At 44.8% G+C, this 22,624-nt stretch overlaps 1 protein-coding gene across 6 annotated transcripts in view; it reads right to left on the reverse strand.

The window, feature by feature from the left end:
- LOC137371375 (neuronal PAS domain-containing protein 2-like) overlaps positions 1 to 22,257 on the reverse strand; it is a 183,095-nt gene extending 160,838 nt beyond the window's left edge. For 2 of the 6 annotated variants that reach the window (XM_068033874.1, XM_068033873.1), the window contains exon 1: positions 21,474 to 21,552. Coding sequence is in view for 4 of the 6 variants with exons in the window: in XM_068033871.1 (XP_067889972.1) it covers positions 21,474 to 21,625 (152 nt within the window). In the remaining 2 variants the exon portion in view is untranslated. Of the gene's footprint in view, positions 1 to 21,473 lie in introns of all 6 variants that reach the window. The other 4 variants (XM_068033871.1, XM_068033872.1, XM_068033870.1 and 1 more) reach the window with 4 other exon arrangements.
- Positions 22,258 to 22,624: the final 367 nt, after the last annotated feature.

The raw sequence follows: 22,624 nt of genomic DNA on the forward strand, positions 1-22,624 counted from the left end.
GTTGGTTATGGGATCGCTTAGCTCTTTCTATCGCATGCTGCTTACGCAGTTTGGCATGCAAGTAGTCCTGGGTTGTAGCTTCACCAGGTTGACAACTCATTTTGAGGTATGCCTGGTGCTGCTCCTGGCATGCCCTCCTGCACTCTTCGTTGAACCAGGGTTGGTCTCCTGGCTTGATGGTAATGGTGGAGTGGGGGATATGCCGGGCCATGAGGTTACAGATTGTGGTTGAGTACAATTCTGCTGCTGCTGATGGCCCACAGCGCCTCATGGATGCCCAGTTTTGCATTGCTAGATCTGTTCGAAATCTATCCCATTTAGCACGGTGATAGTGCCACATAACACAACGGACGGTATCCTCAATGTGAAGGCGGGACTTCGTCTCCACAAGGACTGTGCGGTGGTTACTCCTACCAATACAGTCATGGACAGAAGCATCTGCAGCAGGCAGATTGGTGAGGATGAGGTCAAGTATGTTTTTCCCTCATGTTGGTTCCCCCACCACCTGCCGCAGACCCAGTCTAGCAGCTATGTCCTTTAGGACTCGGCCAGCTCGGTCAGTAGTGGTGCTACCGAGCCACTCTTGGTGATGAACATTGAAGTCCCCCACCCAGAGTACATTTTGTGCCCTTGCCACCCTCAGTGCTTCCTCCAAGTGGTGTTCAACATGGTGGAGTACTAAGTCATCAGCTGAGGGAGGACGGTAGGTGGTAATCAGTAGGAGGTTACCTTGCACATGTTTGACCTGATGCCATGAGACTTCATGGGGTCCGGAGTCGATGTTGAGGACTCCCAGGGCAACTCCCTCCCTACTGTATACCACTGTCCCGTCACCTCTGGTGGGTCTGTCCTGCCGGTGGGACAGGACATACCCGGGGATGGTGATGGCAGTGTCTGGGACATTGTTTGTAAGGTATGATTCCGTGAGTATGACTATGTCAGGCTGTTGCTTGACTAGTCTGTGGGACAGCTCTCCCAACTTTGCCACAAGCAAGGTTAGCAAGGAGGACTTTGCAGGGTCGACAGGGCTGGGTTTGCCATTGTCGTTTCCAGTGCCTAGGTCGATGCCAGGTGGTCCGTCCAGTTTCATTCCTTTTTATTGGCTTCGTAGCGGTTAGGTACAACTGAGTGGATTGCTAGGCCATTTCAGAGGGCATGTAAGAGTTAACCACATTGCTGTGGGTCTGGAGTCACATGTCGGCCAGACCAGGTAAGGACAACAGATTTCCTTCCCTAAAGGACATTAGTGAACCAGATGGGTTTTTACAACAATCGACAGTGGTTTCATGACCATCATTAGACTAGCTTTTTAATTCCAGATTTATTAATTAAATTCAAATTCCACCTTCTGCTGTGGTGGAATTTGAACCCATGTCCCCAGAGAATACCCTGGATCTCTGGGTTACTAGTCCAGTGATAATACCACTACGCCACCTTGCTCTTGAATGGTGTCACGTTTCTTGAGTCTTGTTGGAGCTACACTCATCCAGGCAAGTGGGCAGTATTACATCACACTCCTGGCATGTGCCTTGTGGATGGTGGACGGCCTTTGTGGAGTCAGGAGGTGAGTTACTCACCAGAGAATTCCCAGCCTCTGACCTGCTCTTTAGCCACAGTATTTTTATGGCTTGTTCAGTTAAGTTTCTGGTCAATTGTAACCCCAGGAAGTTGATGGTGATGGTAATGTTGTTGAATGTCAAGGGGAGATGGTTAGGTTCTCTCTTGTTGAAGATGGTCATTGCCTAGCACTTGTGCAGCACGCAGTTACTTATCAGCCAAAGGCTGAATGTTGTTCAGGTTTTGCTGCATGCAGGAATGGACTGCTTCAATATCTGAGGAGTTGTGAATGGTACTGAACACTGTGCAATCATCAGCGAACATCCCCACTTCTGATCCTATATTGGAAGGTCATTGATGAAGCAGCTAAAGATGGTTGGGCCTAGGCCACTACCCTGAGGAACCCCTACAGCAATGTCCTGGGACTGAGATGATTGACCTCCAAAAACCACAACCATCTTCCTTTGTGCTAGGTATGACTCTAAATCAAATGAAGAGTTTTCCCCCAGATCTGGGTACTGCCTGTGTGGAGTTTGCAAGTTCTCCCTGTGTCTGCGTGGGTTTCTTCTGGGTGGTCCGGTTTCCTCCCACATGCCAAAGACTTGCTGGTTGATAGGTTAATTGGCCATTATATATTGCCCCTAGTATAGGTAGGTGGTAGGGAAATATAGGGACAGGTGGGGATGTGGTAGGAATATGAAATTAGTGTAGGATTAGTATAAATGGGTGGTTGATGGTCGGCACAGACTTGGTGGGCCGAAGGGCCTGTTTCAGTGCTGTATCTCTAAACTAAACATTCCCCTTGACTTTAATTTTGCTGGAGCTCCTTGATGCCACATTTAGTCAAATGCTGCCTTGTTGGCAAGGGCAGTCACTCTCACCTCACCTCTTGAATTCAGCTCTTTTGTCCATGTTTGGACCAAGACTGTAATGAGGTCTAGAGCTGGGTGGCCCTGGCAGATGCCAAACAGAGCATCGGTGAGCAGGTTATTGCTGAGTAGTACATTTGATAGCACTGTCAACTGCACCTTCCATCACTTTGCTGATGATTGAGAGTGGTCTGAAGGAGCAGTTAATGGCTGGATTGGATTTGTCCTGCTTTTAGTGGACAGAACAAACCTGGGCAATTTTCCACATTGTCGGGTAGAAGCAGTGTTGTAGCTGCACTGGAACAGTTTGGTTAAGGGCCCTGCTACTTCTAGAGCAAAAGTCTTCAGTACTAAAGCCAAGATGTTGTCAGAGTCCATAGCCTTTGCAGTATCCAGTGCCTTCAGCCGTTTCTTGATATCACATAGAATGAATTGAATTTTCTGAAGACTGGCATCTATAATGGTGGGGATGTAAGGAGCAGGCCAACATGGATCATCCACTTTGCATTTCTGGCTGAAGATTGTTGCAAATGCTTCAACCTTGTCTTTGGCACTGATGTGCTGGGCTCCTCCATTATTGAGAATGAGGATTTTGTTGGAGCCCCCTTCTCTGGTTAGTTTTTTAATTGTCCACCACCATTCATGACTGAAAGTGGCAGGACTGCAGAACTTTGATTTGATCCATTGGTTGTGGGAGCACTTAGCTTTGTCTATAACATGCTGGTTCCGCTGTTTACAATGCATTAGCCTGGTGTTGTAGCTTCACCTGGTTGGTTCCTCATTTTTAGATATGACTGGTGCTTCTCTTGGCATGCTCTCCTGCACCTCATTGAATAAGAGTTGGTCCCCTGGCTTGATGGCAATGGTAGTGTAAGGGTTATGTCGGTCCATGTGGTTACAGATTGTGGTTGAATACAATTCTGCTCCTGCTGATGGGTCTCATGGATGCCCAATTTTGAGCTGCTAGATCTGTTCTGAGTCTATCCAATATAGCATGATGGTAATGCCACACAACAAGGTGGAAGGTGTCCTCAGTGTGAAGATGGGATTTCGTCTCCATAAGAACTCTGTGGTAGTCACTCCTACCAATACTGTCATGGACAGATCATCTTCAACAAGTAGATTGGTAAGGACAAGGTCAAGTATGTATTTTCCCTCTTGTTCGTTGTCTCACTACCTGCCACATGCCCAGTCTGGTAGATTATGTCCTTCAGGACTCAGCCAGTAGTGGTGCTATCGAGCCACTCTTGGTGATGGACATTGAAGTCCCCCACCCAGAATACATACTGTGCCCTTGCTACCCTCAGTGCTTCTTCCAAGTGGTGTTCAACATAGAAGAGCACTGATTCATCAGCTGAGGGAGGGCGGTAGGTGGTAATCAGCAGGAAGTTTCTTTGCCCATGTTTGACCTGATGCCATGAGACTTCATGGCGTCCTCAGTCAATGTTGAGGGCTCCCAAAGCCACTCCTGCCTGACTGTATACCTCTGTACCGCCACCTCTGGAGGGTCTGTCCTGTGATGGGGCAGGACATACCCAGGGCTGGTGATGGAGGAGTGTGGGACATTGACTGTAAGGTACGATTTGGTGAGTGTGACTATATCAGGCCGTTGCTTGACTAATCTGTGGGACAGCTCTCCCAATTTTAGCACAAGTCACCAGATGTTAGTGAGGAGAACTTTGCAGAGTCAACTGGGCAGGGTGAGTTTTTGTTGTTTCCAGTGCCTAGGTTGATGCCAGGTGGTCCATCTGGTTTTATTCTTATCGACTTTTCTGTAGTGGTTTGATACAACTGAGTGGCTCGCTGGGCCATTTCAGAGGGCAGTTAAGAGTCAACCACATTGCTGTGAGTCTGGAGTCATATGTAGGCCAGACCAGGTACAGATGACAGATTTCCTCCCTGAAGGACATTAGTGAACCAGCTGGGTTTTTCCAACAATCTGGTAGTGTCATGATCATTATCAATGATGCTTTAGTACCGCATGATAGAGTAGTATATCTTCAAGAAAACATTAAATTGACCTTTGTTGTATGTCAAACCACCTTAACTTCACAACTATACTTAGCAGTCCCTGTGCATGATGGCATATTTTGCAGGAAACAATTCAAGTCAGTTAAGGGTTAGGTTCTAACACTGTTCATAAACTACTCAAACTTTTCTCTTGTCTTAACTGCATCATAACTCTTTGTTCAGATGAGTCCTCAGCATTGGTTACTCTTTGACATCGTAATTTTCTTACCAATTTTCTTTGCTTCACTTTATTTGTGAAGTTAACTCAATGTCACTGCATGATTCCATGAGAACTGGCTGTTTTTCAATACCACTAGTTATGTGGGAGCATTAGCAATGTATTCAATGCCAGAGGCATCACAGTGAATCCCAACCCAGCCCTGACCTGACTTCATGTATCTCCCAGTAGGAGTCACTGGATACTGGTCAGGCTGGGGAACCCTGGATGAATTTCCCCTCCCAAATGAGGGCATTTGCAGCATTCCTATCATCATTGCAGCTGAGATGGGACAGGGCAGATAGGAGAACAGAGTTTTAAAAATAATCTCCAAATTTGCTGGAACTTCTGAAAACAGATTACAATCATTGTGTCGAATATAGAAGCCAGCTTGTAATTCACATCTTCTTTTCATTTTAGCACCTCGAAATTCATAACAGCACATAATCGATGCCTTGCAATGGGTGTCTCTGCTGTTATGAATTTGGAGGACAGTTCAACACTAAAACAATGTCAAACAGGATGTATTACCATATTTATTCAGCAACCAAGTTTCTAATTCACAGAAGCTCTTCAATAAGAACACGATGGGGGAAATTTTAATCCACAAAACATGTAGGTTTAGGTCGGGTGCGAGGTTAAAGTATTAAAAATCTCAATCCTGACTCCAGCCCTTCTGGTTTAAAGGGGGCAGTACAGGAGGTGGGCACCCAACCCGCTCCAAGGAGGTGGGTTGGCACTTTAAATATTATAATGAGGCTGTGAGCCTCATTTTATGCAGCATTTGAATTTAACTTTAAATGTCTGAGTTTCCCGAGCTCCAGGAAACCTGAAAATCAAACCCAGGTGAGGACTGTTGGATCCAGGAAGTAAGTGCCTTTCCACTTACCTGCTGAATCCAGCGTGCCTGCATTGACAAACACCTCCACACCATAGTCCACACCATCCCAGTCCGACAATCCCCCACCCCCCCGACCTTCTGATCTTACCTGAGCTTCTCCATGAGGCTTCCAACTTCCACCCCGGGGCCTCCAACACCTCCCCCCTCAACTGCCCACCGGCCCTAGGCCTCTGACTTTTCCCCAAGACCTCCAGTCCCCCACCTCCAACCTCCCCAGTCCAGGCCTCCAACCAATCCCCACCACTTCCTGCCACACCCCACCCCCACCCCCATCCCCTCCTCCCCGGGGATCCGCAACAGCACCACCCCCCCACCCCCAGATCTTTAAATTTGCCAGCTCCAGACCTACCTGGTCCTGCAGTGCATCTGGATTGTTTCCCACCCAATTGGAAGCTAAGTTTGTCAATTAGGCTGTCTTTGGATGGGGAATCTATCTGTGGTATCATATGCCAAAATACAGTATATTAAATTAAATTGGAGATAAAATTACACAGCAGAGGAACCCGGAACTCGGGGTTCAAATAAAGATATTCTTATCTGGGACACTGTAAAGATGTTTATTTTGTTCTGCAGTGAACATAGGAACATAGGAGCAGGAGTAGGCCATTCAGCCCATCGAACCTGATCCACCATTCACTATGATCATGACTGATCATCTACTTCAATGCCTTTTTTTTCCACACTATCCCCATATAGCTTTATGTCATTGGTATTTAGAAATCTGTCAATCTCTGCTTTAAACATACTCAATGACTGAGCTTCCACAGCCCTTTGGGTCGAGAATTCCAAAGATTCACAACCATCTGAGTAAAGGAATTTCTCCTCATCTCAGTCCTAAGTGGCTTTCCCCTTATTTTGAAATTGTGTCCCCCGGTTCTAGATTCCCCAATCAGGGGAAATATCTTTCCTGCATCTGCCCTGTCTATCCCTTTTAGTATTTTGTAGGTTTCAATGAGATCCCCTCTCATTTTTCGAAACTAGAGAATACAGGCCCAGTTTCCCCAATCTCTCTTCATAGGACAGTCCTGCCATCCCGGGAACAAGCCTGGTGAACCATCGTTGCACTCCCTCTATGGCAATAATATCCTTCCTAAAGTAAGGGGACCAAAACTGCAGGCAGTACTCCAGGTGTGGTCGAACCAAGGTTCTATACAATTGAAGCAAGACTTCACTATTCCTGTACTCAAATCCTCTTGCGATAAAAGCTAACATACCATTAGTCTTCCTATTTGCTTGCTTACCTGCATGTTAGCTTTCAGTGACTTATTGACAAGGATACCCAGGTCTCTTTGTCTTCTTCTTCTTTGGCCTCCTTGTTTCGAGAGACAAAGTGTTAGCGCCTGGAGGTGGTCAGTGGTTTGTGAAGCAGTGCCTGGAGTGGCTATAAAGGCCAATTCTAGAGTGACAGACTCTTTCACAGGTGCTGCAGATAAAATTGGTTGTCGGGGCTGTTACACAGGTGGCTCTCCCCTTGCGCTTCTGTCTTTTGTCCTGCCAACTGCTAAGTCTCTTCGACTCGCCACTCTTTAGCCCCGCCTTTATGGCTGCCTGCCATCTCTGGCGATCACTGGTAACTGACTCCCACGACTTATGATCAATGTCACAGGACTTCATGTCGTGTTTGTAGACGTCTTTAAAGCGGAGACATGCACGGCCGGTGGGTCTGATACCAGTGGCGAGCTCGCTGTACAATGTGTCCTTGGGGATCCTGCCATCTTCCATGTGGTTCACATGACCAAGCCATCTCAAGCGCCGCTGGCTCAGTAGGGTGTATATGCTGGGGATGTTGGCCGCTTTGAGGACTTCTGCGTTGGAGATATGGTCCTGCCACCTGATGCCAAGGATTCTCCAGAGGCAGCGAAGATGGAATGAATTGAGACGTCGCTCTTGGCTGACATACGTTGTCCAGGCCTCGCTGCCGTAGAGCAAGGTACTGAGGATACAGGCTTGATCCACTTGGACTTTTGTGTTCTGTGTCAGTGCGCCATTTTCCCACACTCTCTTGGCCAGTCTAGACATAGCAGCGGATGCCTTTCCCATGCGCTTGTTGATTTCTGCATCGAGAGACAGGTTACTGGTGATAGTTGAACCTAGGTAGGTGAACTCTTGAACCACTTCCAGAGCGTGGTCGCTGATATTGATGAATGGAACATTTCTGACATCCTGTCCCATGATGTTCGTTTTCTTGATGCTGATGGTTAGGCCAAATCCGTTGCAGGCAGCCGCAATCCTGTCCATGAGTCTCTGCAGACACTCTTCTGTGTGGAATGTTAATGCTGCATCGTCAGCAAAGAGGAGTTCCCTGATGAGGACCTTCCATACTTTGGTCTTCGCTCTTAGATGGGCAAGGTCAAACAACCTGCCATCTGATCTTGTGTGGAGGAAAATTCCTTTTTCTGAAGACTTGAACGCATGCGAGAGCAGCAGGGAGAAGAAAATCCCAAACAGTGTAGGTGTGAGAACACAGCCCTGTTTCACGCCACTCAGGATAGGAAAGGGGTCTGATGAGGCGCCGCTATGCTGAATTGTGCCTTTCATATTGTCATAGAATGAGGTGATGATACTTAGTAGCTTTGGTGGACATCCGATCTTTGCTAGTAGTCTGAAGAGACCACGTCTGCTGATGAGGTCAAAGGCTTTGGTGAGATCAATGAGGGGCATCTGTTGTTCGCGTCATTTCTCCTGTAGCTGGCGAAGGGAGAACAGCACGTCAATGGTGGATCTCTCTGCTCGAAAGCCACACTGTGCCTCAGGGTAGACACGCTCAGCCAGCTTCTGGAGCCTGTTTAAAATGACTCGAGCGAAGACTTTCCCCACTATGCTGAGCAGGGAGATTCCACGGTAGTTGTTGCAGTCACCGCAGTCACCCTTGTTCTTATAGAGGGTGATGATATTGGCATTGCGCATGTTATATGGTACTGCTCCCTCATCCCAGCACAGGCAAAGCAGTTCATGGAGTGCTGAAAGTATAACAGGCTTGGCACTCTTGATTATTTGTACATCTACACTTTCTAATCTCTTACCATTTAAGAAATACTCTGCACATCTATTCCTCCTACCAAAGTCGATAACCTCACATTTTTCCACATTATATTCCATCTGCCATGTGCTTGCCCACTAAGCCTGTTCAAATCCCTTGAAGCCGCTTTGCATTGTCCTCACAACACACATTCCCACCTAGGTTTGTGTCAACCGCGAACTTGGAAATATTAATTTGGTCCCCACACCTAAATCGTTGAGATATATTGTGAACAGCTGCAGCCCAAGTACTGATCCCTGCGGTACACCACTCGTCACAGCCTGCCAGCGTGAGAATGACCCGTTTGTTCCTACTCTCTGTTTTCTGCCTGTTAACCAAATCCTTAATCCATGCCAGTACATTACCGTCAATCCCATGTGCTTTAATTTTGTTAACCAACCTCCTGTGGGGGACTTTATCAAAAGCCTTCTGAAAATCCAAGTATACTACATCCACCAACTCTCCTTTATCAATTCTGTTAGTAACATCCTCAAAAAACTCCACTAGGTTCGTCAAACATGATTTCCCATTCATAAATCCATGTTGACTATGCTCAATCAGATCATTATTATCCAAGTGTCCATTTATCATATCCTTTGGAATAGATTCTAGCATTTTCCCTACTACTAATGTAAGGCGAACGGGTCTGTAGTTCCCTGTTTTCTCTCTCCCTCCCTTCTTAAATAGTGGGGTGACATTTGCTACCTTCTAATCTGCAGGAACCATTCCAGAATATAAGCATGACCCCAAGCTTCCGGTTGCTTGCTATTTCAACACCCCCTGCTCTCATACCCACATTTCTGTCCTTGGCCTGCTGCAGCATTCCAGTGAACATCAACACAAGCTCGAGGCGCAGCACCTGATCTTTCAATTCAGCGCTCTGCAGCCTTGCGGACTCAACCTTGATTTCAACTATTTCAGAGCATGACTGGCCTTTTTTATATTTTTCTTTTAAAAAAAATTTTTTTTAACCATGTAAACAAAGCTGCTCATTATTCGGCCATTAACGTTCTCTGGACTAATGCTTTGTCTTTCACCACAAGCATTAACACGCTCTTTGCCTTTATCGCATGACCGCTTTGTTATTTAATCACTCCTGCCCTCTGCCCTATCACATACCTTACCTTTTGTTCTCTTCCCCACCAACCCCCCTGCCCCGTTTACCTGCTTCAAACTTAATTCTTTTCTAACCTTTGCCAGTTCTGATGAAATGTCACAGTCATGAAATGTGAATTCTGCTTCTCTCTCCACATATGCTGCCTGACCTGCTGAGTATTTCCAGCACTTTCTGTTTTTATTTTTAATCATTTAGCTTCTCTGCCATTTCTCTATTCCCCATTATAAATTCTACTGATTCTGCCTGTAATGGACCCACATTTGTCTTAGCCAAACGTTCCCTTTTTACGTACCTATAGAAGCTTTTACAGTCCATTTTTATGCTTTTGCTAGTTTACATTCATATTGTATGCTCCCTTTCTGTATCAGTTTCTTGGTCCTCCTTTGCTGTATTCTAAAATCCTCCCAATCATCAGGTTTACTACTATTGCTGGGAACTTTATAGGCCTTTTCTTTTAATCTTATATAATTCTTAACTTCCTTTGTTAGCCACGGTTGACTGACTTTTCTTTTGGGGTTTTGTGCCTTGAAGGAATGTAAAGTTGCTGTAAACTATGTAATAATTCTTTAAAGACTATCCATTGCCTATGTACTGTCATACCTTTTAATATATTTTCCCAATCCACCTCAACTAATTTGTCCCTCATACCTTCATAATTTCCTTTGTTCAATTTAACACCCTGGCTTCAGATTGAACTACTTCACTTTCAAACATCATGTAAAACTCTATCATATTATGGTCACTCATCCCTAAAGGTTCTTTTACAACAAGATTATTAATTAGCCCTTTCTCATTACATAATACTAGATCTAAAATAGCCTGTTCTCTAGTCGGTTCCTCAACATACTGCTCTAGAAAACCATCCCTAACACACTCCAGAAACTTGTCCTCTACAGCATTAGTGTTCATTAGGTTTACCCAGTCAACATTCAGATTGAAGTCACCCATGATTATTGTATTACCCATGCTACATGCTTCTCTAATCTCCTGATTAATACCATGCCCCACACTAACACTACTGTTTGGTGGCCTATAAACAACTCCTACCAATGTTTGCTGCCCCTTGCTGTTTCTTAGCTCCACCCAAACAGAGTCCACATTTTGTTCTTCCAATCTGAGATCCTCCCTTACTAATGTACTGATCCCATCCCTTATTATCAGTGCAACACCACCTCCTTTTCCTTTTTGCCTGTCCTTCCTAAATGTTGAATATCCTTGAATATTCAGTTCCCAGTCTTGGTCACCCTGTAGCCATGTTTCCATAATCGCAATTAGATCATACCCATTTACCTCTATTTGTGCCTTTAAATCATCTACTTTGTTGCGAATGCTGCATGCATTCAGATAGCGTGCCCTTAACCTTGACTTTTTGACATTATTCTGCATTCTAGGCCTAGTTGATACTCACCTGCCTTCTAATTTCGCTTGCTACTTTTCTACTTCCAGTTACCAGTTTTACTTCCTTCCAATTTGAGATACCCCTCAGGTTCCCATCCCCCTGACAAGCTAGTTTAAACCCTTCCCAACAGCATTAGCAAATCTCCCTGTGAGGATAGTAGCTCTGGTCTTGTTAAGGTGTAGCCCGTCCATCTTGTACAGGTCCCACCTGCCTCCAGAACTGGTCCCAATGCCTCAGAAATCTGATGCCCTCCCTCCTACATCAATTCTCCAGCCATGTGTTCAATCGTTCAATCCTCCCATTCCTATGCTCACTGGCATGTGGCACTGGAAGTAATCCTGAGATGATTGCTCTTGAGGTCCTGCTTTTTAATTTCCTTCCTAACTCCCTAAAATCTGCTTTCAGGACCTTATCCCTCTTCTACCTATGTCATTGGTACCAATGTGGACCATGACATCTAGCTGGTCACCCTCCCCCAGAAGGATGTCCTGCAGCTGTTCCATGACATCCTTGACCCTGGCACCAGGGAGGCAACACACCATCCTGGAGTCATGTTTACTGCCGCAGAAACACCTGTCTGATCCCCTGACTATCGAATCCCCAATACTATTGCTCTTCCACTCTTCTTCCTGCGCTTCTGTGAAGCTGAGCGAACCGTGGTGCCACAGACTTTTCTCTGGCTGCACTCCCCTAAGGAACAATCGTCCTCACCAAAATGGAAAACCAATTAGCAAGCAAGATATACTCAGGGGACTCCTGCACTACCTGCCTGGTTGTCTTAGACTGCCTGGCAGTCACCCATTCCCTCTCTGCCTGCATGCTCCTAACCTGCAGTATGACCACCTCCCTAAACGTGCTATCCACGTAGTCCTCTGCCTCACAGATGCACAACAGTGACTCCAGCTGCTGTTCGAGTTCCAAAACCCGGAGCTCAAGCTTCTGCAGCCGGTGACACTTCCTGCAGATGTGTGCGTCTAGGACACATGGTGCGTCCATTACTTCCCACATACCGCAGGATGTACCTTCCACTTGGCTGAGCTTTAAAAACTATTTATTACAATTAGAACAAGTAGAATAACTTACCAGTTACTCACCATCAGCTTCTTCCCCTGTACCGAAGTAAAAGCCAGCTACTGGAGGTAGACTCAGCAGCTCTCAGTGCAGACTCCCATAGGAACGTTTTTAAAAAAAAGTGTATTAGGCAATTTTTATCTGAATATCCTCCTGTGAAGCACCTTGGGACCTTTTACTATGTTAAAGGTGCTATATAAATACAAGTTGTTGTTGATGATATGTTTTACATGATGTTTGAATGCTTCTTTTAAATGAAAGTTCAGGATTCACAGATCAACATTTAAAAATAGCTGACAGGGCATGTGAAGATAATTTTTAAAAATATGGGCAAATTTTGTGAGATATAGCTACCTTCACCTGATCTAGTCATGGTGGACAATAAAAATATATCAGGAAGATTTTTTTCAATAACATATGAAAAGTTTTTTATTAGTGCAGAGCTCCCCACACTTTATATTTTTGAGAGATCATCAAAGTAATGGATAGCAGTGCTGGACCTGGAATACTTTTCCACCTTTTGTTTGGTAATGTCAGAATCAAGTACACACTGGTCAGGTGTAGCGCAGGTCAGAGAAAGAAGAAAAGTTCTCTCTGTTGTGGTAACATGCTTTAACAACATCCCCATAAAAGCAACTCTTCCCAATGTACAAGTGTGAATATTTCCACTCTCACACATCGTTATTTCATTTCTGTAGAACCACATCCAATTGGAGCATCCCTAACCTTGCTCTGGCTCAGATCAGCTAGCTCAGCAATGACAGGGAATCACACCTGGGACCTTTCTGGTTTATGTGGCTTAGATACCATAAATCAGCTCGATCATCAGAAGAATGTTGAAATGCTGTCCCACCAGTGACATAAGACAACAATGAATGTGACATTTATTTCTGACACTGGATCCTTCCCTATTGGCTGGGACAAGATTGCCCTCACCAGTGATTGGCAAACTGCATCAGTGGTCTTTGTAGGCTGGTTCAACAACAACTTGTCCATGGGCAGAAAATTGGTGGGTGGTGATACCATTGCTCGGTAACAGTTTACATAGTTGCTCCAGTTCTACTGCCTCTGGCAGTATGAAATGAAACCACCTTTTCAGATGGGTCTCTGCACCTCCGCAGACACTAATCACATCTCAATTATGTTAACAGCTCTTTTGTCAAAATCAGTGCTGCTGTTGGCAACAGAACTGTTTGATAAATGCATCGTGAGTGAGGCGGTCAATTTAGTGTTTTAAATTATGAGCAGGTTTGTGCTGTTTGCCCACACCCACTAGAAACTGGGTTAAGCAGATTAAGTGCTAATAGTCATGAATGCTTGGTAGCAGCAGTCAGGAGGGTGAGGAACAACAAAATGGATAATTAGATGGAATCAACTGTAATATTAGCCATTTAAGGCTTACACAAGTGTTGAAACAAAACATGTTTTCTTGGACCAAATTGTTGGCATTTTGGATTTTAATATGCTCTTTTATAAATTAGCTTCTTTGTATCGGCAACCTATCCTAGACTTAGCAATTTTGATTTGAGGGAACTGCATATAATATTGTACTAACTGGAGGAATCTTATACATAAAATCAGTTGGGGGGTACACAAGGAGGACAATTTACAAAATATATTTATATATAAATCACTGGTTAGGCCCCAGCTGGAGAACTGTGACCAATTCTGGGCACCACACTTTAGGAAGGATGTCAAACCCTCAGATAGGTACAGAGAAGATTTACTAGAATGGTACCACGAATGTAGGATTTCAATTACAAAGGGAGACTAGAGAAACTAGAATTGTTCTCACTAGAGCAGGGAAGGTTAAAGGGAGATTTAAAAGGATGTTCATAAATTATGAACAGTTTTGATAAGTGAATAAGGAGAAACTGTTTCCTGTTGTAAAAGGATCAGTAGCCAGAAGATACCAATTTAGGGTAGTTGGCAAAAGAACCAGAGGCAAAATGAGGAAAACATTTTTTATGCAGCGAGCTATGATGATCTGGAATGCACTGCCTGAAAGGGTGGTGGAAGCAGATTCAATAATAACTTTCAAAAGGAACTTAATATCTTCTTGAAAGGGAAAATTTTGTAGGGATATAGGGGAAGGGCAGGAGAGTGAGACTAATTGGTAGCTCTTTCAAAGAGCCAGAACAGGCAAGGTGGGGCTGAACGATCTCCTTTTGTGCTGTATCATTCTATGATTCTATACCTATCTTTTTCTTATCCAAAATCTTTGCATAAGATTAAGAATGTATGGTAGTATCAATCCTGTTTAGCATGACTTTATCTGTACATGATCCAGCACCCTTGTGAATTAATGCTGCTTGGTAATAAAGTCAGTTTCTACATGTTTCTGCTAAGCACGAGATGAGAAATAATGAGTTAAGAAGTGCACATGCCAACAAGAATTGTCTTACAAAAGCAAAATATGCAGATGCTAGAAATTTGAAATAAATTCAAAAAATGCTGGAAATGGACAGTATGTCTTTGTGCAAGTTCCCTGAATGCCCCCTCCATTTTGCAATGGCATATGGAATGGACAGAACTAAGGACATAGTAAAAATAAACAACTTACCAAGTAGGAGGAGGGAGAACAAGAAACATGTATGCTACATTAACTAATTATAGCAAACTTAAGACCAAAATCTGTTAAACAACTTAGCAATGGCACAGCCACCCTATTACCTTGCAGTATATGCCCGTGGGAATACACCTTCAGTGCACTCTGCAGAAAAACAATGCTGCAAAACCCAAATATACAATGGCTAGATTTAGGGCTTCAGTAAGTCAGTAAGCTCATGGAGCAACTCCACAATGGAAATGAAAATTGAACAAGGTCTAGTGCAGGCAGGCAATCTGCCCTGCCAGTTGACACCCAGGAAGTGAAGACCAAAATCTACCCCACTATCTGTATGCTAAGAGGAAAAGAATTGTGAAATACTGCAAATATTGCAGAACAAGATTTTACATGAACTATAACATACTTAATGTGGCCGGTTCTCTCCCTATTTCCTCCTCTGCCACACATGCTTCTATGAACGCCACAATATCTTGCCCCACATTCTCAATGTGAACCTTGATTGTTATTGTCAGTAGGCTACTTGACTGTAAACGGTATTACAATTTTGCCTGATCATATCCTCACCCAACATCCTTACACACTTTCTCATACAGTCATTGAATCACAATCAGTTTTGGGAATCCTGGTTTATTTTCCCCTTCTGTAGATCAGGGGTACTGAAACTAACTGTCGCAATCCAATGCTGCCTAGCTGAGATCAGCTAGCCCACTGCAAGCATGAAATTGAAACTGGGATCTTTGGTTCTGTACACCTTATGGACACAATACACAGTACCTTTACCTGATAGCCAGTCAGAGAGCCAAACATTTATTTTTGAGATTAACAGCCGGTTAAAAACAGTTAGTGCAATTACTTAATAGTAAACAGGATTAATTGTAATCAGTGATGATGATGAAACTGTAACATATTCGAGGTTCAAAACAAAATGTAGATATTTTCAAATTTAAAACAGATTCAATTTATAATTAAAAGGCAATTAAAATGAAAGGAAAGGAAGGCAGTACAATGATATATACATATGGCTACTCATATAGATTTGTAAAGTGTCAGGCAAGCCCCCAACTGCCAAGAATGAGGAAAATTAATTTTGCTGTATGAACATTGATTTTGGACTGTTGTTGGTGAAGAAAGAACTTGCTTTAAAAACAACTGGAGACTTTGGTTGGAAAGAAACATTAGCAAATCAACAGATAGTACTTCAAAGGACCTTGGGGCATATGAATTAGTACCCGAAGCCTATCGCCAAAAGTTTAGAACCCTCAAAAAGCAAGCCAATCAAACTTATCTGGAGTTTGAAAGAAGTAAGCAGCTGGCTTTTGACCAGTGGTTGAGGGCTTTAAAAATACAACTCAGCTATGAGATTCTCAGAGAAGTAATGTTGTTAGAGGAATTTAAAAACTCTCTCCATTCTCAATAAAGACCCATGTAGAGGAGCAGTGGGTCCACAGAACCCAGCAAGCGCCATTCTGGCCGATGAGTTTGCTTTAATTTAAAAGTCGGTTTCCCAGGGGAGAACCTTTCCTAATCACCCCAACTAACAAAAAGGACAAAGTGTGGGAAGGTGATCGAAGCCCAGGCAGTCCTAGAAGAGAAAGGAAAGCAGGAGACACAGAGGACCCTCCTCCAGCCCAAAAGGAAGGTGCTGTGAGCAAGAGTGAGACCTGGAGACCCGTATACTTCCATTGTAATAAAGCAGGACATTTAAAAGCTGACTGCTGGAAACTAAAGGGGAAACCGGTAGGGTTAATTAGGGCACACCCGCTCGGTGACGACGGGGACCTGATGCAAAGCACAGCAGAACAAGCTGTGGCTTTAATTGCAGTAAGAGTGAAACCCAGGAAGCTTACTACGGCCAGTGCAGGAAAAGTTAATAGGATGCCTGAAGGTTATCAGGGTTTTGTGTCTGAAGGGAAAATAACCCCATACCCCTCAAGTGGGGCAAGCAAGCCCATAGTGATTTTCAGGGACACAGGGGTGACTAGATCTCTTTTATACTGGAAAAAGGCCTGACCTTTTCCCCAGAGAGTGCAGTGAATACCAAAAGGGTGTTGAATGGTATTGGAGGGCAGTATATGCCTGTACCTGTACCTGGAGTGCAACCTGGTTTTGAGACAGGTGACCATAGGGATTGTCCCTAGTTTGCATGTGGACAGGGTTGACCTGCTCCTAGGTAATGATCTGGTGGGAGTGAAGGTGGTAGCTCCCCCAGTAGTGAAAGGAAGACCGCAGGAGGTCAGAGAGACAGGGCAGTGGCATGAGACTGTCCCCTGCAGTGACCCTGAATCAAGCCATAATCAAACCAGCTCCCCCAGATCAGACTGCATTGGCACTGCAGGCAAATGACCATGAGGTCTGTCTGTCCGAGACTTTCTTTGGAAAGTTAGGAGACCCAGGGAATGAATTAAATGGATTATCCCTAGCTGAGGCTCAGCGAGCCGACCCAGTATTGCGAGAGTTAGCAGAGGCTGCCCAGTCTGAAAGTGAAGCAGATGGTGTCCCAGAATGCTACTATTTAAAGAATGAGGTACTGATGAGGAAATGGTGTTCTCGTTACAGACCTGAAAGCAAGGAGTGGGCAGTAGTTCACCAGTTATTGGTGCTGCAGAGGTACTGGAGAGAAATATTAAGAAGGGCCCACGAGACTACTGTGGCTGTACATGCCAGTATAAGAGAGACCAAAGCCTGCATAAGACAGCAGTTTGACTGGCCAAAACTGCACAAAGATGTGGTGGAGTACTGCAGGGGTTGCCACATGTGCCAGCTTGAGGGGAAACCCCAATCTATAGAGAAACATGCACTCCTAAGTCCTGTACCGGTTTTAGGAGGACCCTCCAGCAGTGGGCTGGTGAACTGTAAGGGACCACCGCCAAGAACAAAAGGGGACAGGCAGGCACAAGGCTGGCAAAAGGTTAGCCAGGGAAGGGGAAAAAGTGACCAAGAGGGCAGGTTTAAGGAAGTCCAGGAGGAATCCCGGATGAAAACCCCTACTGTCTGATCAGCCAACCCCGCAAAATTTGAAAAGTTAGACCCCACAACCTCCTATGTAAGTGCAGACACTAGAAGCACCCCACCAGAGTTGTTAACAGCATGTACAGGAACCTGCAGAGACAAAGAAAGACCTCTAGCGGCCACAGAAACTGTGAGGGCGATACCTCACTTCATTGAAGTGTCACAGGGGCATGCAGTAGAGTCTGCACAAATACCTGCAGGCTGGAGTGTCCCAGAGAACAAAGGAGAGATCAGCAATGAATCCTCCCCTGCAGTCAGAAAACAAACACCCATCCCCCTAAAGTCAAAAGCCTTTGCATGACTCAGCAAAGCACTGAAGGAGAGTTCAGGATAGACCCGCCCACTGCTGACTCTCCTGGGGAAAAAAATTACCTCAGCAGGAACAAAGACCCTAGTGAGCCATAGAAATGGGCAAATGGAAGAGAAACCTCCACAAAAAAGAACCACTTATTTATTGGGATGCCAAAAAAGGGGAGGTTTTAATAAGTTTTAGGATTTGTGAATGGATGAGAGAAATGTATGTTTTTTTCCGTATTTTATATTTTCTCTGGGCCCTTTTAATGAAATGCGCCTTTTCTCAAATCACATTTCATTCCGCTGAGTGTGCAGATGTCATGCTAGGCCCCCAACTGCCAAAAATGAGGCACATTAATTTTGTCATGAACATTGATTTTAACCTGTTACTGGAGTGCAGGAAGGACTCATTAAACAGATCAGCCGTGGCTGGAAAAGACATTTGCATATTAACAGATGCTGATTGGAAGGTCAAAGGACCATTCTCTGACACATTCAATCCACAATGGACCTTGATCACCAGGTATTGTGTGTAAGAACAGCATTCCAGAGACTGCTAAGGTGATACAATTCAAGACTTGGTCAGACCAGTTAGTCACATGACTAACCTGCTTGGCAACCTGGGTTTTTCTGAATTGTACGAACAGTTTGAACTCAAGAGTGTCGGTTTGCTCATGGACTGAGATCTCTCCTGTCTGCTCCCATCTCTTTCTCACAAGCCTCTGAATCCACTGAAGACACATGAACCCCAAGAGAGAAAAGTCTCCTACAGCGAACAAGGTTTAAGAAGAATACAGGGCCCCAATGAAAAGCAAGATCTACCTGCAATCTAGGACTCTACCATGAGCTCAAAGAACCATAACAAAAACTCTTCAGATATTGCCTCAGACTTTTCACTTTACTTTTTCTTCTGCACTTTTCTGTCTCTATTTGCACGTGAGTATCACGCATGCATGCTAGCGTGGGCGTGTCGTGTATCCGTAGATATCAACCGAATTAGTGTTTAAGTTTAATAAATTTCAACTTTTCTTCTTTAAACCTAAGAAAGCCTGTTTATGCTGGTTTCTTTGCCTTATAATTGGAAAGCGGTGAACAAGGATTCACCAAGGGGGTGCTAAAAACATGGTGTGTTTAAAATTAAACTCTGTTACAGTAAGACCAGGTGAAGGCTGAAAGGGTACCCTAGATACCTTTCTCACCTGGTCGTAACAGTATTCTCTAAAAAAAAAGAAAAACTTACTAGATTTGTGGTTCTGGTGCAGTTGAGATTCCCTTCCCAACTTGTTTTTTTTGTTCATGGTTTGCATAAGTGAATGGATGTGTATCTGAAGCTTGTATTTAATAAAACATCTTGTTGTCAAGGTATGTGCCATGTAATGACAGCAACATTTGATTTTTAAAATGTGTGGCCAAAAGCTTTATAAGCTTGCATCAAAAATTCGTGCTTGTAACAATATCACTTTAAAGCAAATCGAGCTTCCTGTCGTTACGACCAGGCGAGAAAGGTGTCTAGGAATCTTTTACTGTCTTCACCTGGTCTTATTGTAACAGGATTTAATTTTTAAACACACTTGTGTTTTGAACTCCCCCCTTGGTGAATCCTTGTTCACCACTTTCCAATTATAAGGCAAAGAAACCAGCACAAACAGGCTTTCTTAGGTTTAAAGAAGTAAAGTTGAAATTGATTAAACTTAAACTAATTCGGTTGACGCCTACAAATACACGACGCGCTCACGCTAGCATGCATACGCGATACACACATGCAAATAGAGACAGAAAAGAGCTGCACAAAAATAAAGTCAAAAGTTTAGGCAATATCTGAAAAGTTTTTGTTATGGTTCTTTGAGTTCACTGTAGAGTCCTTGATTGTAGGTAGTTCTTGCTGTTCGTTGGGGCCTAGTATTCTTCTTAAATCTTGTTTGCTGTAGGAGACTTTTCTCTCTTGGGGTTTCATGTGTCTTCAGTGGATTCAGAGGCTTGTGAGAAAGAGTTGGGAGCAGACAGGAGAGATCTTCTCAGTCCAGGAGCAAACAGACACTCTGAGTTCAAACTGTTCGTACAATTCAGAAAAGGCTGCATTTGTAGACAATGCAACCATTAGGTGGCGCTGCAATGGCACATGTGCAAATGCAGCCTGTGCCAGTAAAACATCGCAGTCTGTGACATCAGGCAGCTGCCAGGATTAAAGATGGCGCTGCTCAAATAATCACAAGATGGCAACCTAAACACATGGCAGCACACAATGGCTGAAGGGGAGGGAGCGAGTGGGCCGGGGAGGGGAGGGAGTGGGCGGGCCGGGGAGGGGAGGGAGTGGGCGGGTCGGGGAGGGGAGGGAGCGGACGGGCGAGCAGTGAACAAGCAGGCAGGAGGGTGAGCCAGCGGTTGGGGGTGCGGCGAGCGAGCAGGGGCGGTGAGCGAGGGGGTGGGTGGTGGGGGTTGAGAGCGGGCGGCAGGGGAAAGGAGGAGAGCACACCCACCACCAGCAAGGTCCTCGGCAGTGCTCTCCCCGCTCCCCCCACCCCCACTCTCTCCCCGCTCCCCAGATCCCCCCTCCCCCAACCCCTGCACTGTCCGGCCCGAATCCCCCACCATCTGCCCGCGTTTAGCGATGACGTCTTCTGCACATGCGCCAACCAGTCCTGGCACTGCAGAACACAGCGCATGCGCAGAGGGTAGGAACCAATTTGCGCATCTGCACATATTGGCACAGTCGGATGATGTCAGCTGCTGGCTGCGTTGTCAATAATCACTGTGTTCAGAAAAACCCAGGTTGCCAAGCAGGTTAGTTATTTTACGAGTTGGACTGACCACATCTTGGTTTGTATCACCTTAGCAGTCTCTGGAATGCTTCTCTTACACACAATGCCTGGCGATCAAGGTCCATTGTGGGTTGAATGTGTCAGAGAATGGTCCTTTGTCCTTCCAATCACTGTCAGTTAATAAGCAAATGTCTTTTCCAGCCACGGCTGATCTGTTTAACAACTCCTTTCTGGACTCCAGTAACAGCTTAAAATCAATGTTCATGACAAAATTAATGCACAGGTGGGGGCCTCGCACGACAATACGAATACGAAAAAGTTGCAGGTATTACTGTAATTTTATCATGGCATTCAGCAGTCAAAGTTCACGAATCATAGGTTAAGTTTGGATTAACATGTCTTTAATGTTGCTGAAGGCATTCAATAATCAATAATCAATGAATTTTCTAAGCACCGCCCACACAAAGTCATGGAATGATAGGAAAGATTTGATGCACGAAAGCAACAGATAATGACAGTTCATATAGATACGGAATATTAAGCTAAGAGTTTTAAAAGTCCCGCTTAAATTTGCATATCCGATCTGAAAGTTGTTTTTCTCTAGAACATTTGGGAAGCAGAAGCAGGCAGTACAGGAGAGGGCGATTGTGGCGAACTGAGTGAGTGAGTGGCTGAGGTTTACCTCCTGGTGTTGCTGACACCTGCCGTGTGTTTCCACATGGGCGACCCGCTGCTGCTGTCAGGTGAGACGATCGGCGCTTGGTCACCGGGCACCGCTGGACTGCTGCGGCTCACCACCGGGCTCCTACATGGTTTCTTCTCGGTGTATCTCATGTTGCAAACGCATCTCAAGGCAGGGAACTAAACCTGGGCAACGAGAACAGTGAAATCCGAAGACTTCCCAATCACCATAGAAACTATTAAATGGCAGAAACGCATTTAAAAATTAACTGATTATATAATCAATCCGATTCTGTCACTCTTCGCATAAACTGATGATCGAGGGAAAATGACACAAAAATTGGGATAAATAAACATTAAATAGGTCCGAGAGATTTTTCTCCCCCCTCTGTGATGCTCTCAAACAGGATTGTAAATGTATTTCGCCCCCCGCCCCCACGTCGGAAAAGCAAACCTCTATGGCTGGAAGAGGAGGAAATGATCCACTGACCTAAATATTTTTCCAAACATCTGTGACCTTTTTCTGGCTCCTGTGGGAGGAGACAGGCGCGGGTCCAAGGAACGGAGCCAAGAGAAATCTGCGGCAGGGAGGTGAGGTTCCTGTGGCTGGGGAATGTGATTCATTTGCCATGCTTGGCACGTCCGAGCGTTTCGCTCACACTGAGATACGGCCGGACTGACTGTGAAGAACAATTCATTTATTAACAAGGACTGGCCGCAGAAATCAGTGAAAAATACGTGTGGGGCGTTGGAGAAATTCTCGTCAGCAAACGGGTGCACCCTGCTCTTGGTTCACTCCGAGATGACAGCATATTGACGCTGGCTGCACGATGAAGTGCGGTTTTTTTTCTTTTTGGAAAGTAGGTCAGTAACTTCAATGTTCAATCTTCTTCCGTCATTGCGCTGAAATTAGCCACTCCTTGTGTAAGATGTTACGACGTTTCGAAATACTGTAACGATCGGCCAACATATTAAGGCAATTGTCAAGTATTTTTGATATCAGGGTGTTTTGGATTTTGAAAGGGTTGCGCTTGAAAGTAGTTACTGCAATCACCGCAGCAGAGACTTTTAAACTGTGCACTGAATGAACAATTAAAAACAGTTACATTGCTCAACATATTCAGTGGCTCCTGCAGCACCGTCCATGTGTTT

This window comes from Heterodontus francisci, chromosome 6 (assembly GCF_036365525.1).
Source record: "Heterodontus francisci isolate sHetFra1 chromosome 6, sHetFra1.hap1, whole genome shotgun sequence".
NCBI lineage: Eukaryota > Metazoa > Chordata > Chondrichthyes > Heterodontiformes > Heterodontidae > Heterodontus > Heterodontus francisci.